General features: G+C 44.7%; 1 protein-coding gene across 3 annotated transcripts in view; it reads left to right on the plus strand.

The window, feature by feature from the left end:
- Serpine2 (serpin family E member 2) overlaps positions 1-20,036 on the plus strand; it is a 63,580-nt gene extending 43,544 nt beyond the window's left edge. For all 3 annotated transcript variants that reach the window (XM_006972114.4, XM_076549976.1, XM_076549975.1), the window contains exons 4-9: positions 1,627-1,824; positions 10,211-10,409; positions 11,646-11,746; positions 14,775-14,861; positions 17,341-17,424; positions 19,276-20,036. In XM_006972114.4, the coding sequence (XP_006972176.1) occupies positions 1,627-1,824; positions 10,211-10,409; positions 11,646-11,746; positions 14,775-14,861; positions 17,341-17,424; positions 19,276-19,313 (707 nt within the window). In that variant the 3' untranslated portion in view covers positions 19,314-20,036. The remainder of the gene's footprint in view (positions 1-1,626; positions 1,825-10,210; positions 10,410-11,645; positions 11,747-14,774; positions 14,862-17,340; positions 17,425-19,275) is intronic.
- Positions 20,037-20,235: the final 199 nt, after the last annotated feature.

Here is a 20,235-nt window from a genome sequence, read left to right on the forward strand (position 1 = left end):
ACTGAACTGAGTGATTGATGGCTACTTATAGCCTGTAGTTTTCTTCCAGGACCAGGCTTAGGTGGTGTTGATGCCCCCTTGTGGAAGTAAGAGTACTGAAGACGCTGAATGTCGGGTACCACAAACTTCCCCTGTGCTATTTTTGAGGAGTTTCAGAGGTTTTCATGGAGTATTAGGACTCTTCTTTTTTGAGTTTCATTTTAAGAGACATGAAGATCTCTGGTTAAATTAGACATCTGGCCTCCATGGAAGCTGTTGATTTTACTGTCACCATTTTAAGAATTATAGCTTGAATATATTTATGTGTTGCTATATATCTATGGATTAAAATCAAGCAAATTAAAATTTAATAGCTTTGAATATAAGGAACCCTTATTTAATACACATACATGCACACACATACATTTTTGTTTGTTTGTTTGTTTGTTTTTTGGCCTTTCAAGACAGGGTTTCTCTGTGTAGCTCTGGCTGTCCTGGAACTTGCTCAGTAGACCAGGCTGGCCTCAAATTCACAGAGATGTGCCTGCCTCTGCCTCCCAAGTCCTGGAATTAAAGGCATGCACCACCATGGCCCAGCATATACCCCTACCCTTAAACCTTCTAAGACCAAGCAAAAAGGAACCTGAGCAGCAAGCGTGGGTGGCATTTAAAGGATTCCTCCAACACTCTGAAGTGAGAAGAGTCTGTTTGTTCCTTTGCTACTCATGTGCACATCCTGACATCCCAGCATCCCAGCATCCCAGCATCCCAGCATCCCAGCACCCCAGCAAGAGAACACTTGCCTTCAAAGTCATTTCCTGTAGGCTAACCCCATTTCTTCTCATCTCTGTGCTCTTGGAGCCTAGCTCAATGCCTAGCCCTTACATGGGAACATGGTACTCAGTTTCAATTCCTCTTGGAGTCATCAGGAGGCTTGTGAGGACCAGGGATTGATTCCATGCGTTTCTCACGTCTTGGAAGAAATGAGTTTAGCGTGGATGTTTCACAAGGTGGAATGTTTACTTTGACGAGGACTGCATGAACCTGGTTGCTGAAAAGCAAAGAGAAGCAAAAACTGTTTATCTCATGAAGACCAAGGACCCTCATCAGTTGTCAGTAAAAACATCTAAAACAAGTCGTAATTAAATAATGGCATATTCTAGATGCATAGACACTTTCTAAAACAAGGGCCTTACAGAACTAGTTGTCATTTCTTGAGCTGGTTTGGTAAACTCTTAACTAACCAGTAACAGTCTTCTCTAGTGATTTTAATTTGTTGTTTGCTTTCCTTGAAATTTTAAAATCTGAGCAAGAAAAATTAGTATAAAAGTGTGCTTTGGAAATCCAGTTGAGGGGCTGATGATGTGCTTCAGCTGGTAGAGTGCTTGCTTAATTCAGTTTTTAGTACCACATAAACTGGACATGGTGCCACACACAGAAATCTCACCACTTAGGAGGTGGAGGCAGGGGAGTCAGAAGTTCAGTTAGTCTCAGCTACATAGAGAGTTTAGGCTGCATGAGACCAGAATGTCTGATTTAAGCCTTTAAAAAAATTTTTTTTTCCACTCTTGTCTCTGCAGCTAGCTGCCATTTGCCCTCAATGCGGCTTCCACTGCTGATGTGTTCCCTTGTTCTTGGACTTCACAGGCATGATTGACAACCTGCTTTCCCCAAATCTGATCGATGGTGCCCTTACCAGACTGGTCCTTGTCAATGCAGTGTATTTCAAGGGTTTGTGGAAATCCAGGTTTCAACCCGAGAGCACAAAGAAACGGACCTTCGTGGCAGGTGATGGGAAACCCTACCAAGTGCCCATGCTGGCCCAGCTCTCCGTGTTCCGGTCTGGTGAGTATGGGCTGGTTGAGGTCTATTCTAGAATGTGTTGGTAGCAGATTCAAGAGCACATCTTTGTTGGGGGGCGGGGGAAGGTTGGAGGAGGTGACACACATCTGGAATGCCAGTACTTCACAGAGTGGGCGAGGTTTCTGAGAGGCAAGATTTCTTTCTTTCCTTTTTAATGGTTTTTTGAGACAAGGTTTCTCTGTGTAGCCCTGCCTGTCCTAGAACTCACTCTGTAGACCAGGCTGGTCTCAAACTCACAGAAATCCTCCTGCCTCTTCCTCTCAAGTGCTGGGATTAAAGGCATGCACCACTACCACCCCGTGAGGCAAAATTTTGTAAAGAATAAAAGTCTTTGTACCAGCCAGGCGGTGGTGGCGCACGCCTTTAATCCCAGCACTCGGGAGGCAGAGCCAGGCGGATCTCTGTGAGTTCGAGGCCAGTCTGGGCTACCAAGTGAGCTCCAGGAAAGGCGCAAAGCTACGCAGAGAAACCCTGTCTCGAAAAACCAAAAAAAAAAAAAAAAAAGTCTTTGTACCATGCAAAAAAAAATTGTGCATTAACACGTCACATGTGTAGGCTTCTGGGTTGAAAATGTAGGATGAAAAGATAGTTAACAAAACCAATATAAATGGACATTAAACTTATGAAGGAATCTAGCAAGTCACCATTAGCAAACATATAGTACTAAATAAAAATTGTATTTCTTTTTTACTTCTTGCATTACCAAAAATTAGGAAGGCTAATAAAACTCACTTATGGCTACTGCATGGGGTGGGTAGGCTCCTTGAGCATTACTAGTTAGTGGTGGGATCTGTAACCTACAGGACGTTCTCTATGTCATTATCCCAGCAGCCCCACTCCAGAGAACTTGCTACCTGAAGATAGTTACACACTAGAAAATAGAAACCTGGTACGCATCTCCATTCAGAGCCCTGGGTTCTGTATCTTTGGATTTAACCTACCTCAGATGGAAAATATTTAAAAAGAAAAGTTAACTGCATATCGAACATACACAGATATGTTTTCTTGTCGTTGTCCCCGAACAATACAATGAAGCAGCTAGTCACGTTGCATTAAGTTTGATAAGTCACAGACGAGTTAGCATATTCAGTGGGATTTATATAGGTAGATGGGAAGACCACATTTAATAGGAGGGATTTCATCCTACTGAACCCTGTGACTCCTGAGACATGACTGTGCCCTGGAACACAGGTGGTAATTAGATTGAGCTCTACATAAATAGAAAGATTATGCAGTGTGTATCAGATTTCAGAAGGCAGGCTATAGAACAGCAGATGCTGATGAACCATGCTTACATAAATACTTTCTGTACATTTGTCTATACAGATATGTCTTGGCGAATGTTCAGGAAAATGTTCACTGTGGTGAGATTTCACATAGATTTCCTCATTTGAAATTGAAATTTCCTATGTATGGATGTGCATGTGTTGGTGTGGTGTTATGTGTGTGTAGGTGTGCGTACCTGTAGATGCCAGAAGAGAACATTGCGGGGGAGGGTCTGCTCTGTCACTGTCCACTTCTTTCTATTAAGACAGGATCTCTCACTGTTCCTGGAGCTAGTGGTCAAAAGGCTTCAACCATCCTCCTGTTTCCAGATTTTCCATGGTTGCTGGGGATTGGAACTTAGGTCCTCATTCTTGCTTGCAAGCTTTCTTCCTCTCTCTGCAGCCCCTGAGCTTTCCTTGTTAGGAGCATGTATCATCAACCCTATAGATGAGGAAAAAGTCTCCCATGCACGCCATCATTCCCACAGCACAGATAACCATGACTGATTATTTTTGTACATATCTCTTCATGGGAGCATTCTTGATCCACCTTAAAATCTCCACAGGCTTCAAGTCTCCAGTCTATACTGGTCCCCCTTTTTTTGTCTTCCCTTTAAAAAAAAATGGATTTATTTATTTTTATTCTCTGTGTGTATGCCTGTGTGCAGGAGCCCATAGAAGCCAGAAAAGGGTATCAGATACCCTGGAGCTGGTTATGGGTGGTGATGAGCCACCCAACATGGGTGCATGCTAGGGACTACAAACACTCGTCCTCTACAAGGACGGTACACACTCTGAACCACGGAGCCATCTCTCTAGCCCCTAAATACCTACCTTCTCATTCTCAGTCACTGTCACATCCAAACAGATGACCGCGTCGCCAGCTGCCTGCCGGAGAAATCACGGCTCCTGAGCATCACAGTCAGAACACTTCCCATCTTGTCGGCCATAAGGCAGGCTGCTAGGAACAAATTTTCCACATTTACTAGTCAAGAAATGTTCATTGAGAAACAGTACATGCTTACAGCAGCACAGGAAGTTTGTCCCGAGACGAACATTAGTAAATAGCTCCTTTCGCCTGAAAGTCACTTCTGTGACATTGACCTCCCCCTCTTGGGCTGTGCTGTTCGAGGACACCCTTGGAATGCTGGCAGCACCCCCAGTGCCTATCTAGACAGAAATGTCTTATTTTAAATGGATCCTTGTATAGTCTGCGTTCTATGAAAAAAAACAAAAAACAAAAAAACAGAAGAATATAATGCAAGGGTTCTTTAGATATTCCTCTGGGAGATTCAGACATAAAGTTTTTTCCCTCTGTCTAACAGCCCTGGCTGTCCAGGAACTTGCTCTCTAGACCAGGCTGGCCTCAAACTCACAGAGATCTGCCCGCCTCTGCCTCCCCAAGTGCTGGGATTAAAGGCATGCGCCACCACCGTCCAGCTGACATACAGCAATGTAGCCTGCTCTTCCTGAGTATATAGTCTGTTCCCAGAGGGAAACACTTGAGGACCTGTTCTGAGTTCAGAACTGATTTGTCTAAGAACATATGTGTGCGCTTTACCTTGGGTATACACAAATGCATCTTTTTGTGGTGCTCAGGATCGAATCCAGGGCCTTGTGCAGGCTAGACAAACACTCTATTGCTGAACTGCATCCTTGATATAAATGCATTTTTATCAGTTGATTTGGAGAGAGGAGATGGGGGTTGGGGTGGGAGAATGGATCAGAGAATGAATATCTGCCTTCCTTGATTCACTCACTCTCTCCTTTCCCACCTCCTTCCACCCTGCCTGCAACTGAGGCTGCCTTTTGGGCTCCCTGGCTTCCTAGCATCCTACAGGAGTGGCCAGTGTAGACATACCAGGTGACTGATGGGGGAGGAGAGGAGAGCTGGGGCATCAACTTCCCAGACTCTCCCCACAATGACATCAGGGCTGCAGCCTTCCTCCCCACAAAAGTCTCAAGTTGGGGCTGGAGAGGTGGCTCAGCGGTTAAGAGCACTGGCTGCTCGTCCAGAGGTCCTGAGTTCAAGTCCCAGCAACCACATCTGTCATGAGATCTGGTGCCCTCTTCTGGCCTGCAGGGGTACTTGCAGACAGAACACTGTATACATAATAAATAAATAAACCTTAAAAAAAATAGTCTCAAGTCTTTCCAGAGGAGTATGATCAGGAACTCATTCTCTCTAGGTCACCCTGCCCTTTAAGGCTGGGCATGGTGACCACTGTCTATAACCAACCCATAGCAGTTCCTCTGTGTTCTTCCTGTGCTTTATATAATGCCGGCATCGGGCTCTGCTTAGATGACCCAGCCTGATGGCACATCTGTTTCCCGTCCGCTGTGACTGCTGTACCGAGTGCAGGACAGAGCCATCTAAGTGTTCTTGCCTCTATCCCATTTCCTTGCAAGTCGGGATGGCGAGCAGCATGGCTCATCCTTCTCTCCTTCCTTTCTGTGGCTGTCATTGGGTCTACCTGGAATCCCAGCTTGGAGCCTGGCTTCCCTCTGGAATGGGTGATGTAAGAGTGTCGTCTACTCCCTAGTTTCCTACTTTCTGCCAGAGCAGCTTGTCAGGATAAGGCCAGCTTATGCACATGGGCCTGTGAGCAGGGTCCAGCAGGCCGCGGTGGCTCCGAGCAGGCATTCATTTTCACGGCTGCAGACCTCTTAGCCTGGTGGCCATTTCTGCCCATCTCCTCACCCTCTGCCAACGCTACCAGCCAGGACTCAAGAGGCTGATGTGCCCAAACCTGCAGGATCTCCTGGTTGGGTGTTTCTTGGGCCTCAGGCAAGTCTTGGTTCCCCTTGTTGAAACACTTCCATTCAGAGGATCTGCCTTCTTTACTTCTCTCCCAAGATATCATCGGCATCTCTGAGGGGACCCACTTGGCAACGCAAGGTGAAAGGGTGGGAAGTTAAAAGAGGGAGGAAGATGCATCTGACTTGCGCCTGCTAACAATAAGCCTTCAAGGATAGACTTCTATTTAGGAAGAGCTTTGAAGTGCTGTTTGGTGGACGGCTATCCAGGCTCACTGCAAAGCCAGCTGCCACATATATAAAACGAAAAGAAAACATGCTCCTAGAATCCCAGTTCCTAGGATAAAAAAACCCTTTTAAGCTCTAGATATATAATTTCTGACCTATAAATATGTAGTATGTCTTTGAAGCCTTTTGGCATGCTAGGATCACACTGCAATATTTATTCCACAATCTGTTTTATTCCTTAGCTGCTATAATCGTGGGCCTTTTTTTTTTCCCCATCAGTTTGTTAGAATTTACAAGTCTGTTTTTTAGCTGCACATTATTTCATAATATAAACTTGTGTAATATTTTCTGACTAGTCAGTTACTTTTTTCCTCTAATAAATAGCACAGCAGTGAGTGTTCTTATGCGTAGATTTGTAAAGGCTTTTATCACTATTCCTAGAGGAAATTCGCTTAAGTAGGAATTGCTGATCAAAGCCGTTATAAATGTTCATCTTAAACGCTTGAATGTATACTGTAGAGACCTTATCCTGGGGGGGGGGTGACCCACAATAAATAACCAGACTTCTCTGTTTGTATATGTGTGCAGGTGTGCCTGGGTCTGAGGGTATGTTCCTCAATCACTCTTCACCTTATGTTTTGAGGCAGGGTCTCTCACAGAACCTGGTGCTCACAGATTCAGCGAGGCTGGCCGGCCACTGAACCTCCAGGACTTACCTGTCTCTGCTTCCCCAGAACTAGATTACGAGTGTGTCACCATATCTGCGTTTTTAGATGAATCCTGGGAATTGAACTCACGCCCTCATGCTTATGAGGCGGGTGTTTTTTTTTTTTTAACCAACTGAGATGCCTCCACAGTCCCCCGTCTCTGGTGTCCTTTCTTCCCTGTTTCCAGCTCATATTTATCCAGCAATATGACTTCCCCTTTGGCTGTGTGCTAAGTTGGAGTTCCCAAGACTAGGTGTATTCTCGTTCTTGCCTGCCAGGTTCTCCCAGCACAGCACACTCACCTAGTGACTCCCCTAGTTGCTTAGGCCTCATTCTTCCCTATCGGCTGTCCTCAGGCCTGCTTTGGACTCTGGTCTGTGATGTAGACAGCCATACTCAGAGGATCTATCTGTTGTGTCCAAACACATTTCTCAGTTTCTGTTCAAGTGGGGTCAGGAAATTCACTCTGACTGGTAGCCAAAGGTCATTACAGGGGCAGCCATCTATAATGCTTTCCTGATAGTCTTTAAAATATTCTCCTGGATTTTACAGACCATAAAGCATTTGTAGCGTTTCAACGAGTTGTGTCCTCCCTTGTAGGACTTAATGTGGGAGTCAGAGTGTCACAAGGGCCTTTCCAGAATAAAAGCTCTCACTCTAAATGGATCTTCTAAGAAAAGTCTCCAATCTTCACATTTTTCATACTTGACTCTTGACTAATATCATTCATCTAAGAGAAAGGGCTTCCTTGTTTCTTTTCAGAGTGAGGGAATTTCTTCATGTGTAGAAATCGTCCTCACAGAAGAGCATATGATGTACTTTGCAGATGTTGAGGTCTGCTTAGCTTAGGATATAACACTTTAAAGGGAAGATCTGTGGGACAGCCAGAGGCCCTGTGCCCTGACCCCAGCCCCCAAATACCCTTTCCTGTCTGGTTTGTCCTAATGGGGAGGTGTCATATCCACTGCCACTGTGTGGTTCCCCATGGTAGGTCAGCTCTGTGTCTAAACGGAGGAATAACCAATCCTTCCAGAAGTAAGGCAGCCAGGCATCATCATGGCTGCGCCCTGTGATCCCTGCATCTGTCTGAGAGAGAAGTATCTTGTGCTTGAGGTCAGCCTGGAATCTATGGCATGATCTTGTTTCAAAACATGGTCGGGCGCCACTTCGGTCACTATGAAGCTTTCTGCTATGTGCCACATTGCACTGTGTGTTGTAGATGTACATTGTCTTGATGAATTGTACTGAAGTCACTGACCGAGTGAGCCATGGAATCCAGGTTCTCTGACTCCAGCCTGTGTTCCCAATCTCACATTTGTCCCCGGCAAAAAAAAGGTGATGGGTTAGCACCATAATGCCTGTGACAGGAGAGGGAGCAGAGATGTCCATCCATCTCCCCACTTCTCAAGCTCATGAGTACATCATGGGTATGGTCTGATGCAGCCCGCCTGCTGGCTCTGGTCAACCAGTCCTGGGGTCAGATGCCGAGGTAGAAAAAAAATCAAACATCCAGCAGATGTGTGACTACACGGAATGGCTAACGTGTGCTGGTTTTACTGGTCAGTAATGGCGTCTCCAGTCAAGGTTCGGTTAACCTGTGAGCCTGCTTACCTCCCCAACTCCCACACCCCAGTTCACAGTTCCCATCATTCATAGCTTCAACCCTCCCTCCTTAGTTGGATTATACACACTTCTATAGCAATTAATCTCTCAAGGTCTTTGTTTCCTGTCCCGGAGCAATAATTTAGTAACTACTTCCCACATTTCCCACATTTCACAGTTTCAAAAAATTAGCTCCCCCAGCGCTGGAGACTTGATGTTTACTTCCAGGATTAAAGGACTCATTAGGAGGTTTTTTTTTGTTTTTTTTTTTTCTCACTCTCTCATTGATTTTTCAGTTTCTACTGAGACTGTTTTATCACTCAGGCTAAAAGTAAAGGTGAAGAATATTAGCTTTGATTCTTGGGTGGTTTAACCCAGAACCCCGGCTGCTTTGTGCTCACAGCAATGCCAAGCTAAGTCAGGCCGCACTGGATTCCCAAGCTGTCCTACAGCCTGGTGCAGCCTGTGGCTGGGGAGAACAAGAGACCCCACCAATCCCTGGAGACGTCTATTGTCCTGTGGTGTCAGAGTGCTCGTGACAAAACCAAGCTTGCTCTCTGTCTCTTGCTGTCCTCTCTTTGGCCTTCGGTCCTCCTTCCCTGGAGGTGTGGCCTGTCCAGAGTTCCTCACCTCAGAAGCTATGATTGGCCGAGGTCATTGGCCAAGAAAGGTCCAGTGAAAATCACAGGAGCAAGGGGCCAGAGAGATGGAAGGAAAAAAAAAGGAAGAAAATCACAGGAGCTCGTTTCCTCTTTTCTCTTTCTTGTGTTGTACTTCACGTGGAGGAGGTAGAGGAGGGCCCCATGGGTACCCTTCATACTACTACATATATTACCTTTTCTCATTTTGTCACGCCAGCAACCTTGTGGGGTCCATACTTTGGTATCTCGATATTTCCATCTGTATAAAGGGGGGAGGGGCACGGGAAGACCATGTCACCTCATCAGGCTCACGGAATTCATCTTTAAAGGTTTAATGTTCAGTAAAGATTTTAGAAATCCCCCCATGGATCTAGAAGTGCCAGCAGGGTCCTTTTGACGGCTCGGTTGTACTATGCATGGTGTTGCTGTTGTAGTCTGGTCTCTGTTGCTGGGTTACTTACTTTGCTTGTTGCTGTGAGAAAATGCCTGACCCAGGCAGCTAAAGGAAGGTAGGGTTTATTTCAGCTCACAGTTTGAGGGTCTCGTCCATTTTGGTGGGAAGTTAATGGTGGCAGTGGAATGAGGCAGCTGGTCATCCTGCATCTGCACTTGGGAAACAGAGGTGAAACCTGGTGCTCAGCTAGCTTACTCCTTTTTTGCTTTAAGACACATAACTCTAACAAATAATGGGTATGCTAACTGGCTTGACTATAGAAATGCTTTTGCTGCATCTTGCCTATACCATCATATTGTACACCTTAAACACACAGCAGGGTGTTTTCTAAAACAAAGTAAAATGTTAAAAAAAAAAAAAAAGCTCAAAAGTAGCTTTAATTTATTCTTTTATCCATATAAAGGTCAACCTTTTACAAAGCACTGTGTGGTGAGTTCCTAATGATCTACTTACATTCTATTCAGCGGAATTACAGTGAGTTTAGCGATGCCCAGAGGCATTCTGTCTAGACTGAAGACGGAGAATTCTGCACCAGGGAAGAAAGAAGTCATTGTCCTTATCTTTGTCCTTCTGAGGGGGAGCTATTTGTAGCAAAGGGAGCTTTGTGGACTGAATTGCTGTCTTTCCCCTGTGGCTTCCCTGGTGACTGGCAGTCACTTGTGCCCTGTCTAGAAGTCAGCAGGCATACACTAAATCTACCTCTGATTTCTTTAGGGTCTACCAGCACCCCCAATGGCTTATGGTACAACTTCATTGAGTTGCCCTACCACGGTGAAAGCATCAGCATGCTGATCGCCCTGCCAACCGAGAACTCCACCCCACTCTCTGCCATCATCCCTCACATCAGTACCAAGACCATCGATAGCTGGATGAACACTATGGTACCCAAGAGGATGCAGCTGGTCCTGCCCAAGTAAGTGTCTCTTCCCTGGAAAGAAAGGATGTGCTGCTCAAGGGATCTCTGTCCTACTGCATAGTAGAAACGGGGAGCTAAGATTGTTTGTGGAAAGTGTGTTTGGGGGGACAGCAGGCTATGTTTTATGAAAGCTTTCTCTGAGCCCCTGCAGTGCCTGTTTGTGGTGGGATAATAATGATACTCAAGGAAAGCAGGCAGCCGTGGCCTTGGAACCAATCCCACGAGTGCAAATTCATGAATCTGTAACCATTTCTAAGGTATCTTTTCCAGTCAGAGAAGTGAAAAATCTTCATTTAGTACGGGTGAGAACACAGTAGTCTAAGGAGCTCGGTGAGATAAGGAACGCTGCTGGTCATTCAGGCATCAGCTAGAAGCTGGTAGAGCCCACGGCCTGTGGGGCTGTGACCAGCTAAGTTCTTTGCCTCCGTATTTAAGGCAGCTTTTCTTGTATACCCTCAAAGTAAATGATAAATGGAATTTCTAATGTTATGACTCCAGGCTAGTGCAAAAGCAGCCCATTCTTGGTGCATCCTAATTCCCAACAATTCAAAGGACACTTTTTCCAACGTGCAGAGGGAGTGATGGAATTTGTCTCCCTTGTGAACTTCCCATCGTTACCAGCTTTCTCACTCTCCAGAGTGTCTAGCCACACCTCAGTGGGAGTAGAGAATTCTAATAGCTTGTAATTCTCCAGTCACTGAGTTAAGTAGTCAAGAGTAGTACATTTACATGCATTAGAAGTCTTTCTCCCAAGGGGGCTGGAGAGGTGGCTCCGTGGTTAAGAGTGCTCACTGCTCTTGCAGGGGACCTGGATTTGGTCTTCAATAACCCTGTGGTAGCACACAATCATCTATAACTCTACTTCCAGGGGATCTGGTGCCCTCATCTGGCTTCTTTGGTACTATGTGTACATGTGGTGCACATAAATGCATGCAGACAAAATACTCATACATCTAAAAGATAAAAATGAATACATCTTAAGTGTTAATTGCATCCTAACCACTCTTATAGAAAGTCACTGAGATATGGAGTGCCTGCCCCACATGGATGGTCATGCTCATTGTTAATGGGTAGAGGGTATTACTCATTTAAATATTAGAAGTCAGGCTGCAGTTCAGAGTGGTAACAAGGTCTTCCTTAAAGAATCTGTGGGTAAACATGTGCTGATTTTGGTCATGCTTGAATCATTCATACCATTTTGACCCTCCCCCATATTATTCTGTATTCCTGTAGGTTCACGGCTGTGGCACAAACAGATCTGAAGGAGCCACTGAAAGCCCTCGGCATTACTGAGATGTTTGAGCCATCAAAGGCAAATTTTGCAAAAATAACAAGTATGTCGAGTTTAAAACTTAAAACTCCAAGAAAGTGTTACGGGTCCTTATTTGCTCAAAAAGAAAAAATCACGATCAGGAGTGTGTTGCCCTAAACCTATGCAAGTTTTAATTTGATGCATTGCCAAAAGATGCTGTTGACTGTAAACCTGTCAATCAGCGTTCATCATTTACTCGTACATTTCATGTGAGGCCTGAGGGACCACGGGGATAAGGACTTCTGCATATATTGCCTGTTACCCAAAAACTTGTCCATGCTGGGACTTGAACCCAGGGCTGTATGCTTGTTAGACATGTGCTCTACTGCTGAGTGAGAGATATCTGTAACCCCAGAGTTTGCCTCTTAATTAGGACTTAGTTGTTCTTTATTTCCTTCCTTCCTTTCTTTCTCTCTCTCTCTCTCTCTCTCTCTCTCTCTCTCTCTCTCTTTCTTTCTATTTGATTTTTTGAGACAAGGTTTCTCTGTGTAGCTTTGGTGCCTGTCCTGGATCTCTCTCTGTAGACCAAGCTGGCCTCGAACTCACAGAGATCCACATGCCTGTCTCTGCGCCACCACCACCCAGCTATTCTTTATTTTCTAATACAAACTTGGGTTTGAAGAAAAAAAAACTAAAGATTTTTAAATTCTCAAACATTAGTTTACTTCCATGGAGCAACTGTAGGCTTGCCTATATCCAGAAATGTATTTTGCCATGTCTGAGATAAGTAATTCAATATGTCTGATTAGAACTGTCATTCACCCAAGCAGCTATTAATAGGACATGCCTAGTATCATCTCCCATATTTGCCATCCTCTGTAACTCTTCCTGGAGTTGTTTGAATAGGTCAGGTCTTTTTCTTCTACATTTAGAACACTTTCCAAAGAAAAGCCATAGTTTGGACATGCAAAGTACTCCAGGGTGGATTTTAACCCTTGACTGGTAGAGAATTTGGTTTTATTGCCAACCTCACTTACATGCTCAAGAATATCTGAGAATCTCTGGTGGGGGAGAAGCACTTCCCCACCTCATCTCCCCAACACACACACACACACACACACATACACACACACACACACAAGCACTTCCCCACCTCATCCCCCCCCACACACACACCACACACATGCACCTTTGCTGGAACTGTAGCCCTATTGATCTTCCCATTCCCTGTCATTCCTGGTTCCCAGCCCAGAACATTAGCATCACCTGGAACTGTGTTAGAAGCGCTTATTTTGGATCTGTTCCAGACCTCCTGAATCACCACCTTTATTTTAATGGGATCCTTTGGCCTAATAAAGTTTGAGCAGCACTTCTTGTTCAGATCACCTGTTAAAGTCTGAATACTAAACAGGAGGACCACGGGCCCTGAATCTCCTTATGCTGTTCTCTTTAACCTTGTAGGTCACCTGAGCCACATAAACATGCACATAGCCACAATTAGCCATATTAGAGCTGAGTGGTTTTGCAGACGATGCAACACCAGGTGACCTCCCCACCCCACCCCCCAAAATAAAGCCCTTTGCTCTCTTCATCCAGACCCACGTCCCAGCAGGCTCATGCTGACAGGAGTTGGTGTCCTCCTGGACAGTGCCACCCACTGGGAATCATTTGTTCCTTGTGCTTTGGTGAGAAGGAAGTGAGGACCCTCACTAAAGGGTCCCCAAGACACACCTGCAGTTCTGGGCCTGGCCCTACCCAGGAGTTCCCTCATACTACTGTGTTGGTGGATGAGTGGTTGGTGCTAGGAAAGCCAGCACTTCCCTGTGCCTAACTGACCATGTGACTAGGGACAGAGTTCTTAACCCGTGAGCCTCGGTTTCCCCATCTGAAATCCTTTCTGGGATGGACAGTCTATATTTGTTCCGCCTCAGGGACAGTTCCCTCCTGCTTCTCTGGGCTTAGATCATCCCGAATCAATGCCCATAGGCCAAAAGCTTCCATGAGAATCTTTTCTCTGCCTGTTAAGTTCTTCTTTGATAGATATTTCCTCTGATCATTCCCCAAGATTTTGCGTTCATAACCCCATAATTAGGCTTATCTTATCCTACTTTACCCTAAGCTTTTTCTTTTCTATATTCCTAACCCAATATTTCTATTTTCTACCTTAATTTTTATAGGAGAGAGAGAGAGAGAGAGAGAGAGAGAGAGAGAGAGAGAGAGAGAGAGAGAGAGAACCTGTATAGAGAGAAATCTAATGCTGCAGTCTTGCGGTATTTCACCACTTAACCTATACCTCCAAGAATAAAATACTGTTTCCTTCATTTTTCAATTCCTTATCGGCATGCCTATACTCTCGATGCCGGTGCCTCCTCAATGCTTTCGCCAAGTCCTAGGGTTATGTTCTTTTCTTTTTCGTCCCTTTCTTTTGTCTCTGTTCAGGTGCCATCTGTGGTGGACCAACCCCCACATTTATTTACCCCAGAGACTCTTGAGGAATGAGGGATAAGAGACTTAGAAATAGAGAGGGGAGAGAAATCAGAGAGAATACAGGTTAGACTCAGGTGTGCCTGGATCCTTATCCACTGGCCCAGAATTTTATTCCAAATATCTATTTATAACAACACCAAGGGGTGGAGCAAAAGACCTCCCCCTTGCTAGTTGCAGTCAAGTGTAGACCCTCACAAACACCTGGTACCCAGGCCTGTGGTCCAATCAACCTCTTACATAGTCCTGCTGGGTACAGCCACTAGGAAACCTAGTGGGCTAAAACAAATTGGATAATACCATTGTCTTTCTTCTTCTGGAAAAATGGCATCTTTACAAATCTCTGTTCTTTTCATTCTTAAAATCAATAATGACCTGAGTTGAAATGATTAGAGACATTTGGGGTCTGGGAGTCCCTTCCAGAAGTAACAGTTACAAATCATTTAGCAAAAATTGAAATCCACCGAAAGTGACAGCCCCCTCCAGCCCTCAGTCTGTAGGACGGTCAGAGGTTATTTCGGACCCTTTTTTAAAAACTGGAAGTTGCCATGGCTTTGAGGTTACTCTTGACACCGTAGATGGCATGCTCATTGAGCAACTGCTGATTTTGTGTTTTCTGGAAACAGGGTCAGAAAGCCTTCATGTCTCTCATATCTTGCAAAAAGCAAAAATTGAAGTCAGTGAAGATGGAACCAAAGCTTCAGCAGCAACAAGTAAGTTCTGGGTCACGTGGCAAGGCCACGTCCCGTGGGAAAGCAGACACACGCCAGTTCATTCATCAGCTTAGCAAATCTCTAGGGAGCCTCGTTGCCAGCTGAGCCCTGGGGAGGTAGAAAGGGGAGACTGACCCTTGAGACAGCAGTGGGTATAGGTAGATGATGCAGTGTTTCTTGATGGTGATGATGATGAAGAAGAAGAAGATGATGATGATGATGATGATGATGATGATGAAGAAAATGTTGATGTCAGGGGTATAGCTCAGTGGTAGAGTACTTGCCCAAGATACTTGATGCCTTGGATTTGAACACTAATACTGAGAAAAGAAAAGTCATGTTAGTGTAGGAATTCCATCTAGGAGGGGAGTCGGCATTCCCCTGGAAAGAGCCAGACAGTATGCTTTTCATCCTTGTGGGCCTCCCTGTCTCCAGCAAGACTCCTCAAGTCTGCAAGAAGGCAGCCAAAGGTCTGCAAGTGAGTGGGTACGGCTCACTTAGTCTTCCAATAAAGCTTTGTTTATTAAAGCAGGGGTTGGCACTGTAGACTTAGCCCAAGCCTAGTTGCATGTGGGTCCTTGCTCTCCGTGATGGAAAGCACAGATGTGCTGTAAAGAATCTGCATCATTTTCAGGACAGGCATCATTTACAGGACAGAAGAGCTGTGCATCCTTCCTCGATCATTAGAACATCTACATGTGTCCCCTTGGCAGCTCGTAAGGAAAGAAAGCCTTTGTCCCCTACCAGCACCGTCCCTGCCATCACTCACCCATATGGGAATGGTGAATGAGGAGATTGAGCCACCATCTGTAAGCTCACAGAATAACTTCACTGCACACCCTGCTGGGTGGCTGACTCTTTCTAGTCATGAAACAAAGTTATCATTTATTCTATAGAATCAGCACCTTATTACCTCCCAAACAAATACTTAATTTTTTTTTCTGTTACTTTAAAATAGCACTTAACATAAAGACCTAGAACATGAGGTTGGCTATTTTTAAAATACCCTTTGTCTTTTCTAGTGATTGCTACCTCTTAAATTTGACCAAAGTGATTTGTCAGTTTTGCCAACTAGTATTCCAGTCAGGAGCAGCTACATGATTTGTAAAGTAAACCTATGTGAATGGAAATATAGACGCATTGCTCTAAATTGTACTAGGAATTTCAAGACCACTACAGCAGAGTGTACTAGACCAAGTCCAGGGCTCCAGTCACCACCCTGTCGCTGCTGAATTAGTCAGCTCAGGCTCCCATAACAATGCCAGAAACTAGAGAACTTAACAGATAACTTGTTTTCCCACAGTTCTTGAGACCAGAAGTCCAGGGTCAGAGTGGCAGGAGGCTTGGCTTCTCTTCAGGTCTTTCTCCTTGGCTTGTGTGTTCATGGGGTCTTGTCACATCCCTGGTGTCTCTCCCCATCTTAATAAGGACATCGGTCCTGTTGGGTCGGAGCCTCACCTCTAGGTCCTCTGTGTCCCTTACAGCCTCCGTGAAGGGCCTGTGTCCAAATGTAATCATATTAGGTGCTTAGTGCCCCAACATAGAAATTTTAGGGAGACCCAAGTCAGTCTGTAATGCCTGCTGTCTATTTGTAATTCTGGGTGAAGCGGTTTGCCCAGCATAATTTTTTGAGTATTCCCTTTCCAAGAGCAAGCCCGAGTCATTCATGTGTGTCTTCCAGAAGTTTGAGGAAAGTACTGGGCCATGGTACCAGACACTGGTAGTCATACCAGCCTTCTCCCTTCTGCTAGCCTTCAGTCTTGTTAAATGGGGCCGGCCACTGGTCAGCAGAGTAGACTGATATCTATGTGTCTAAAGAAGCTTTCGTTCAGGGTAGAGTGTAGTTCATTGGCAGATGATGACTTGCTCAGCAGTCGCACTGTGCTGGGTGTATCCCCAGAATTACAAGAATAACAGAAAGTGCTTTCTAAAGCAGGTCTCTGCACTAACAAGTTGAGCAGTAGTGTAGCACAACAGATGCAGATGAGCTCACTGTCTCTGTTGCCGTCGCAAAGGGCACCGGAATGATGTACCAAAGGAGCAGGCACAGAACCAACAGTTGAGCATTCTGAGCTAGTCTTTGATCTGCGGAAAGGATGTGGGTAGGTTAAAGAGGTCCAGAGGCTTTATCGCCATGGCAGATGGCGTGAATAAAAATAGCTTATAATAACAGCAAATATGCATTGGATGCCCATTTGGTGGCAGTCTCTGTCCTGAGAGCTGTAGTGTGTTTTATATCATCCAGTCCTCATAAGCCTATGAGGACTGAGTACATGTATTGTGAAGATGGGGCTTTTACAGAATCAAGGAGACAGTAACTGTGAAAAGCCCAGCCCAGTGTTCAGTAAATGGTGACCGTTGAGACCATTAGAGCGTGCCAGCTTAGGGGACAAAGCAAACGTGTCCTCAGACACCAGCATCTGGGAGTGCAGTCACTGGCCTGCTGCTGATTGGCTAACACGCCTTCTTCTTTCCGCAGCTGCAATCCTAATTGCCAGGTCATCGCCCCCCTGGTTCATAGTAGACAGGCCTTTCCTGTTTTTCATCCGACATAATCCCACAGGTGAGTGGTTCTTCTGTTTCATCCCTGGCTCTCCATCCTCAGACAGGTGTTCTCCAGCTACAGTTGTCCCCATCCGTGTGGCCCTTAATCCATTTCTTCATGTCAGCTGCAAGGAGACACTATGGATACTATAACCACCCTCGTTAAAGAGGAAGGAAAATCAAGTCTGTGTTATAGAGTTTGATGGGATCTTTTGAATATTGCCCAAATTGTAGGTTTGGAGGAAGGTGGTGGTTTTTAACATATAAGAAGGTTCAACACACCCTTCATAGTTTTAAAAATCCCTTAAATTTTTGCAACACACTCTGTCTTCAACTTATTATTATTATTATTATTATTATTATTATTTTATCATTTTGTATGTGTATGGGTGTTTTTTAAGAGTTATTTACTTATTATGTACACAGAAGAGGGTGCCAGTTCTCATTACAGATGGTTGTGAGCCATCATGTGGGTGCTGGGAATTGAACTCAGGACCTCTGGAAGAGCAGTCGGTACTCTTAACCTCTGAGCCATCTATCCAGCCCCTGTCTTCCAACTTTTGTGATATAATGCCTTGGGAATTGTCCATGCAATAGATCTTAGCCCCAGTTCATTTCTTAAACTGGGCTCTGATCTTTAGTTTCTGTGGGGGTGGGGGTACAGTGTATGTGTGTGTGGGGTGTGTGTGTGTGTGTGTGTGTGTGTGTGTGTAGTATAGTGTAGTGTAGTGTAGTGTAGTGTACGGGGGCAGCTGTATAGATGCATGTGCACATATATGCATGTATGAAGGCCAGAGGCCGAAGTTGGCTGTCATCCCTTAGGTACCATCTACCCTGGTTTTTGTTTAGAGAGGGACCTGGGACCTGAAGATTAGGCTAGCCTGGTCCGCCAGCCCCAGGAACCCTCCTTGTCTCTGTGAGATTCTAAGCTATAAGCATACACCACCATATTTGGCTTTTTCTGTGGATGCTGGGGATTGAACTCAGGTCCTCATGGTTACATGGCACATCCTTTACCTACTTAGCCATCTTACCAGCCCACTGAGTTCATCTTTAAAAAGAAATGGTCAACATACATTGTGTGAAAATTTTTCTTAATTAAAAAATGATGTTTTAAAAAAGATAAGTAACAGGGCGGGGGTTGAGATAGGAGGGCTGGAGAGATGGCTGGGCAGTTAAGGGTGCTTCCTGCTCTTGCAGAGGACCTGGGTTCTGTTTCTAGAGCCCATCATCAGGCATCTTACAACTGCCTGCCACTTCAGTTCCAGGTGATCTGATGCCCTCTGACCTCGGCAGGCACCTACATACATCCAGTGCACACAAGCTCACGCAGACGCACACAAAGAAATAAATGAAAATCATAGATTTTTTTTTTTTAAGTAAAATAAGGATAGTAACAGTCTCCCTCTTTTTATTTAATTATGAAGTATAAACCTGCCTTCGTGGAAAGGTTGGCTTCACATCCATACACTGTGGGTGCTAATGGGTTTTTATCATTTGCTATTACTTTAATCAGAAGGTGTAATTCCTTATTCTTTTATCTCTGGTTTTGCCTGTTGTATGTCACACCTCATGAGTCCAGCCCTGGAGCTTCTCACCATTTGTGGCTACTTAACCTAAACTTTCATTAAAATGATAATTAAAATGTCAACTTCTTGGTCACACTGTCCTCAGTGCAGCCACCACATTGGAGCAGTGGGTGGGTACCATTATTGCACAGTGAAAGTAGAGACTGTTTCTACCCTTTGAGAAAGCTCGATGGAATGGCACAGATGGGCAAGAGGTTTCTCTCCCCAGCCTGCAGCACCATCCATTTTGCACCATGAATTCGTTTTAAGGAGTCCAACGTTATCTCTCTTTAACCCTGTAGGTGCTATTTTGTTCCTGGGGCAGATAAACAAGCCCTGAAGATTAGACAAAAGAAACCCACGCAAAGCAGAAGACAACTCGGTTCTGAAGACAGACTCCCTTCCCCCACATCTTTCATAGTTCTGTTAAATATTTTTGTACACTGCTTTCTTTTTTGAAACCAGTTCATAGCAACAGTTCGGTGACGCAAGTGTTTCTGGTCAGGGCTGTGTCAGAAGAAAGGGCAGGATGGCTGGGATGCTGTAGTGAAGAATGAACAGGAGGGCTTCCAGATGTCTAAAAGATTTCCTTAAACTACTGATCAGTTACCTAGATTAACAACCCCCTTGAGTATTTGCTGTCTATCCAGTTCAGGATTTTTGTTCTGTTTTTGTTTATATGTGTGACTTTCCAGGAGAAGTTTAATCAGTGTGACAGGAGGAGGGGGTGGGGAAGACATTTTATCATTGTTTTTATGGGGAAAAAATATCATTTGCCTTTTTAATTCTTTTTCCCTTACTTCCACCCAAAGGCTTGAAGGTGGTAAGGGGTGGAACTATCGAAAGCTGTAGCCTCTTCGTGTGTTGTTTTGTTGTTGTTATTGTTCTTTTATATAATGCATGTATTCACTAAAATACAGTTGGAAAACTAATGTCTTGCTAGACACAATTTGCTGTCAAGCCACGTGCCCGTCACTACTGGTCTGTACTCTCTGGATTGGCATTTTTTTGTATTTTGTATAAAGTAAAAAAATAAAGTGTTACAAGTAGTAAAAAAAAAAAATTTAAAAGAAGCCATTTCTCTGTTTGAAAAATGACATCAAAAGAAACAGCCTTTTCAAAACCCTTACCTCGACCTCTTATGGTAAGCCTTTGTGCCTCGGCCGCTTGTAGGACCTTCAAAGTTCCTGGGCTGTTTCTGTCCTTTTTCTTGCAATCTGACAAGCAATTGCTGTTCCTTGCCTCAGTGCGTCTCAGTTTAT

This window comes from Peromyscus maniculatus, chromosome 13, assembly GCF_049852395.1.
Source record: "Peromyscus maniculatus bairdii isolate BWxNUB_F1_BW_parent chromosome 13, HU_Pman_BW_mat_3.1, whole genome shotgun sequence".
Taxonomy (NCBI): domain Eukaryota; kingdom Metazoa; phylum Chordata; class Mammalia; order Rodentia; family Cricetidae; genus Peromyscus; species Peromyscus maniculatus.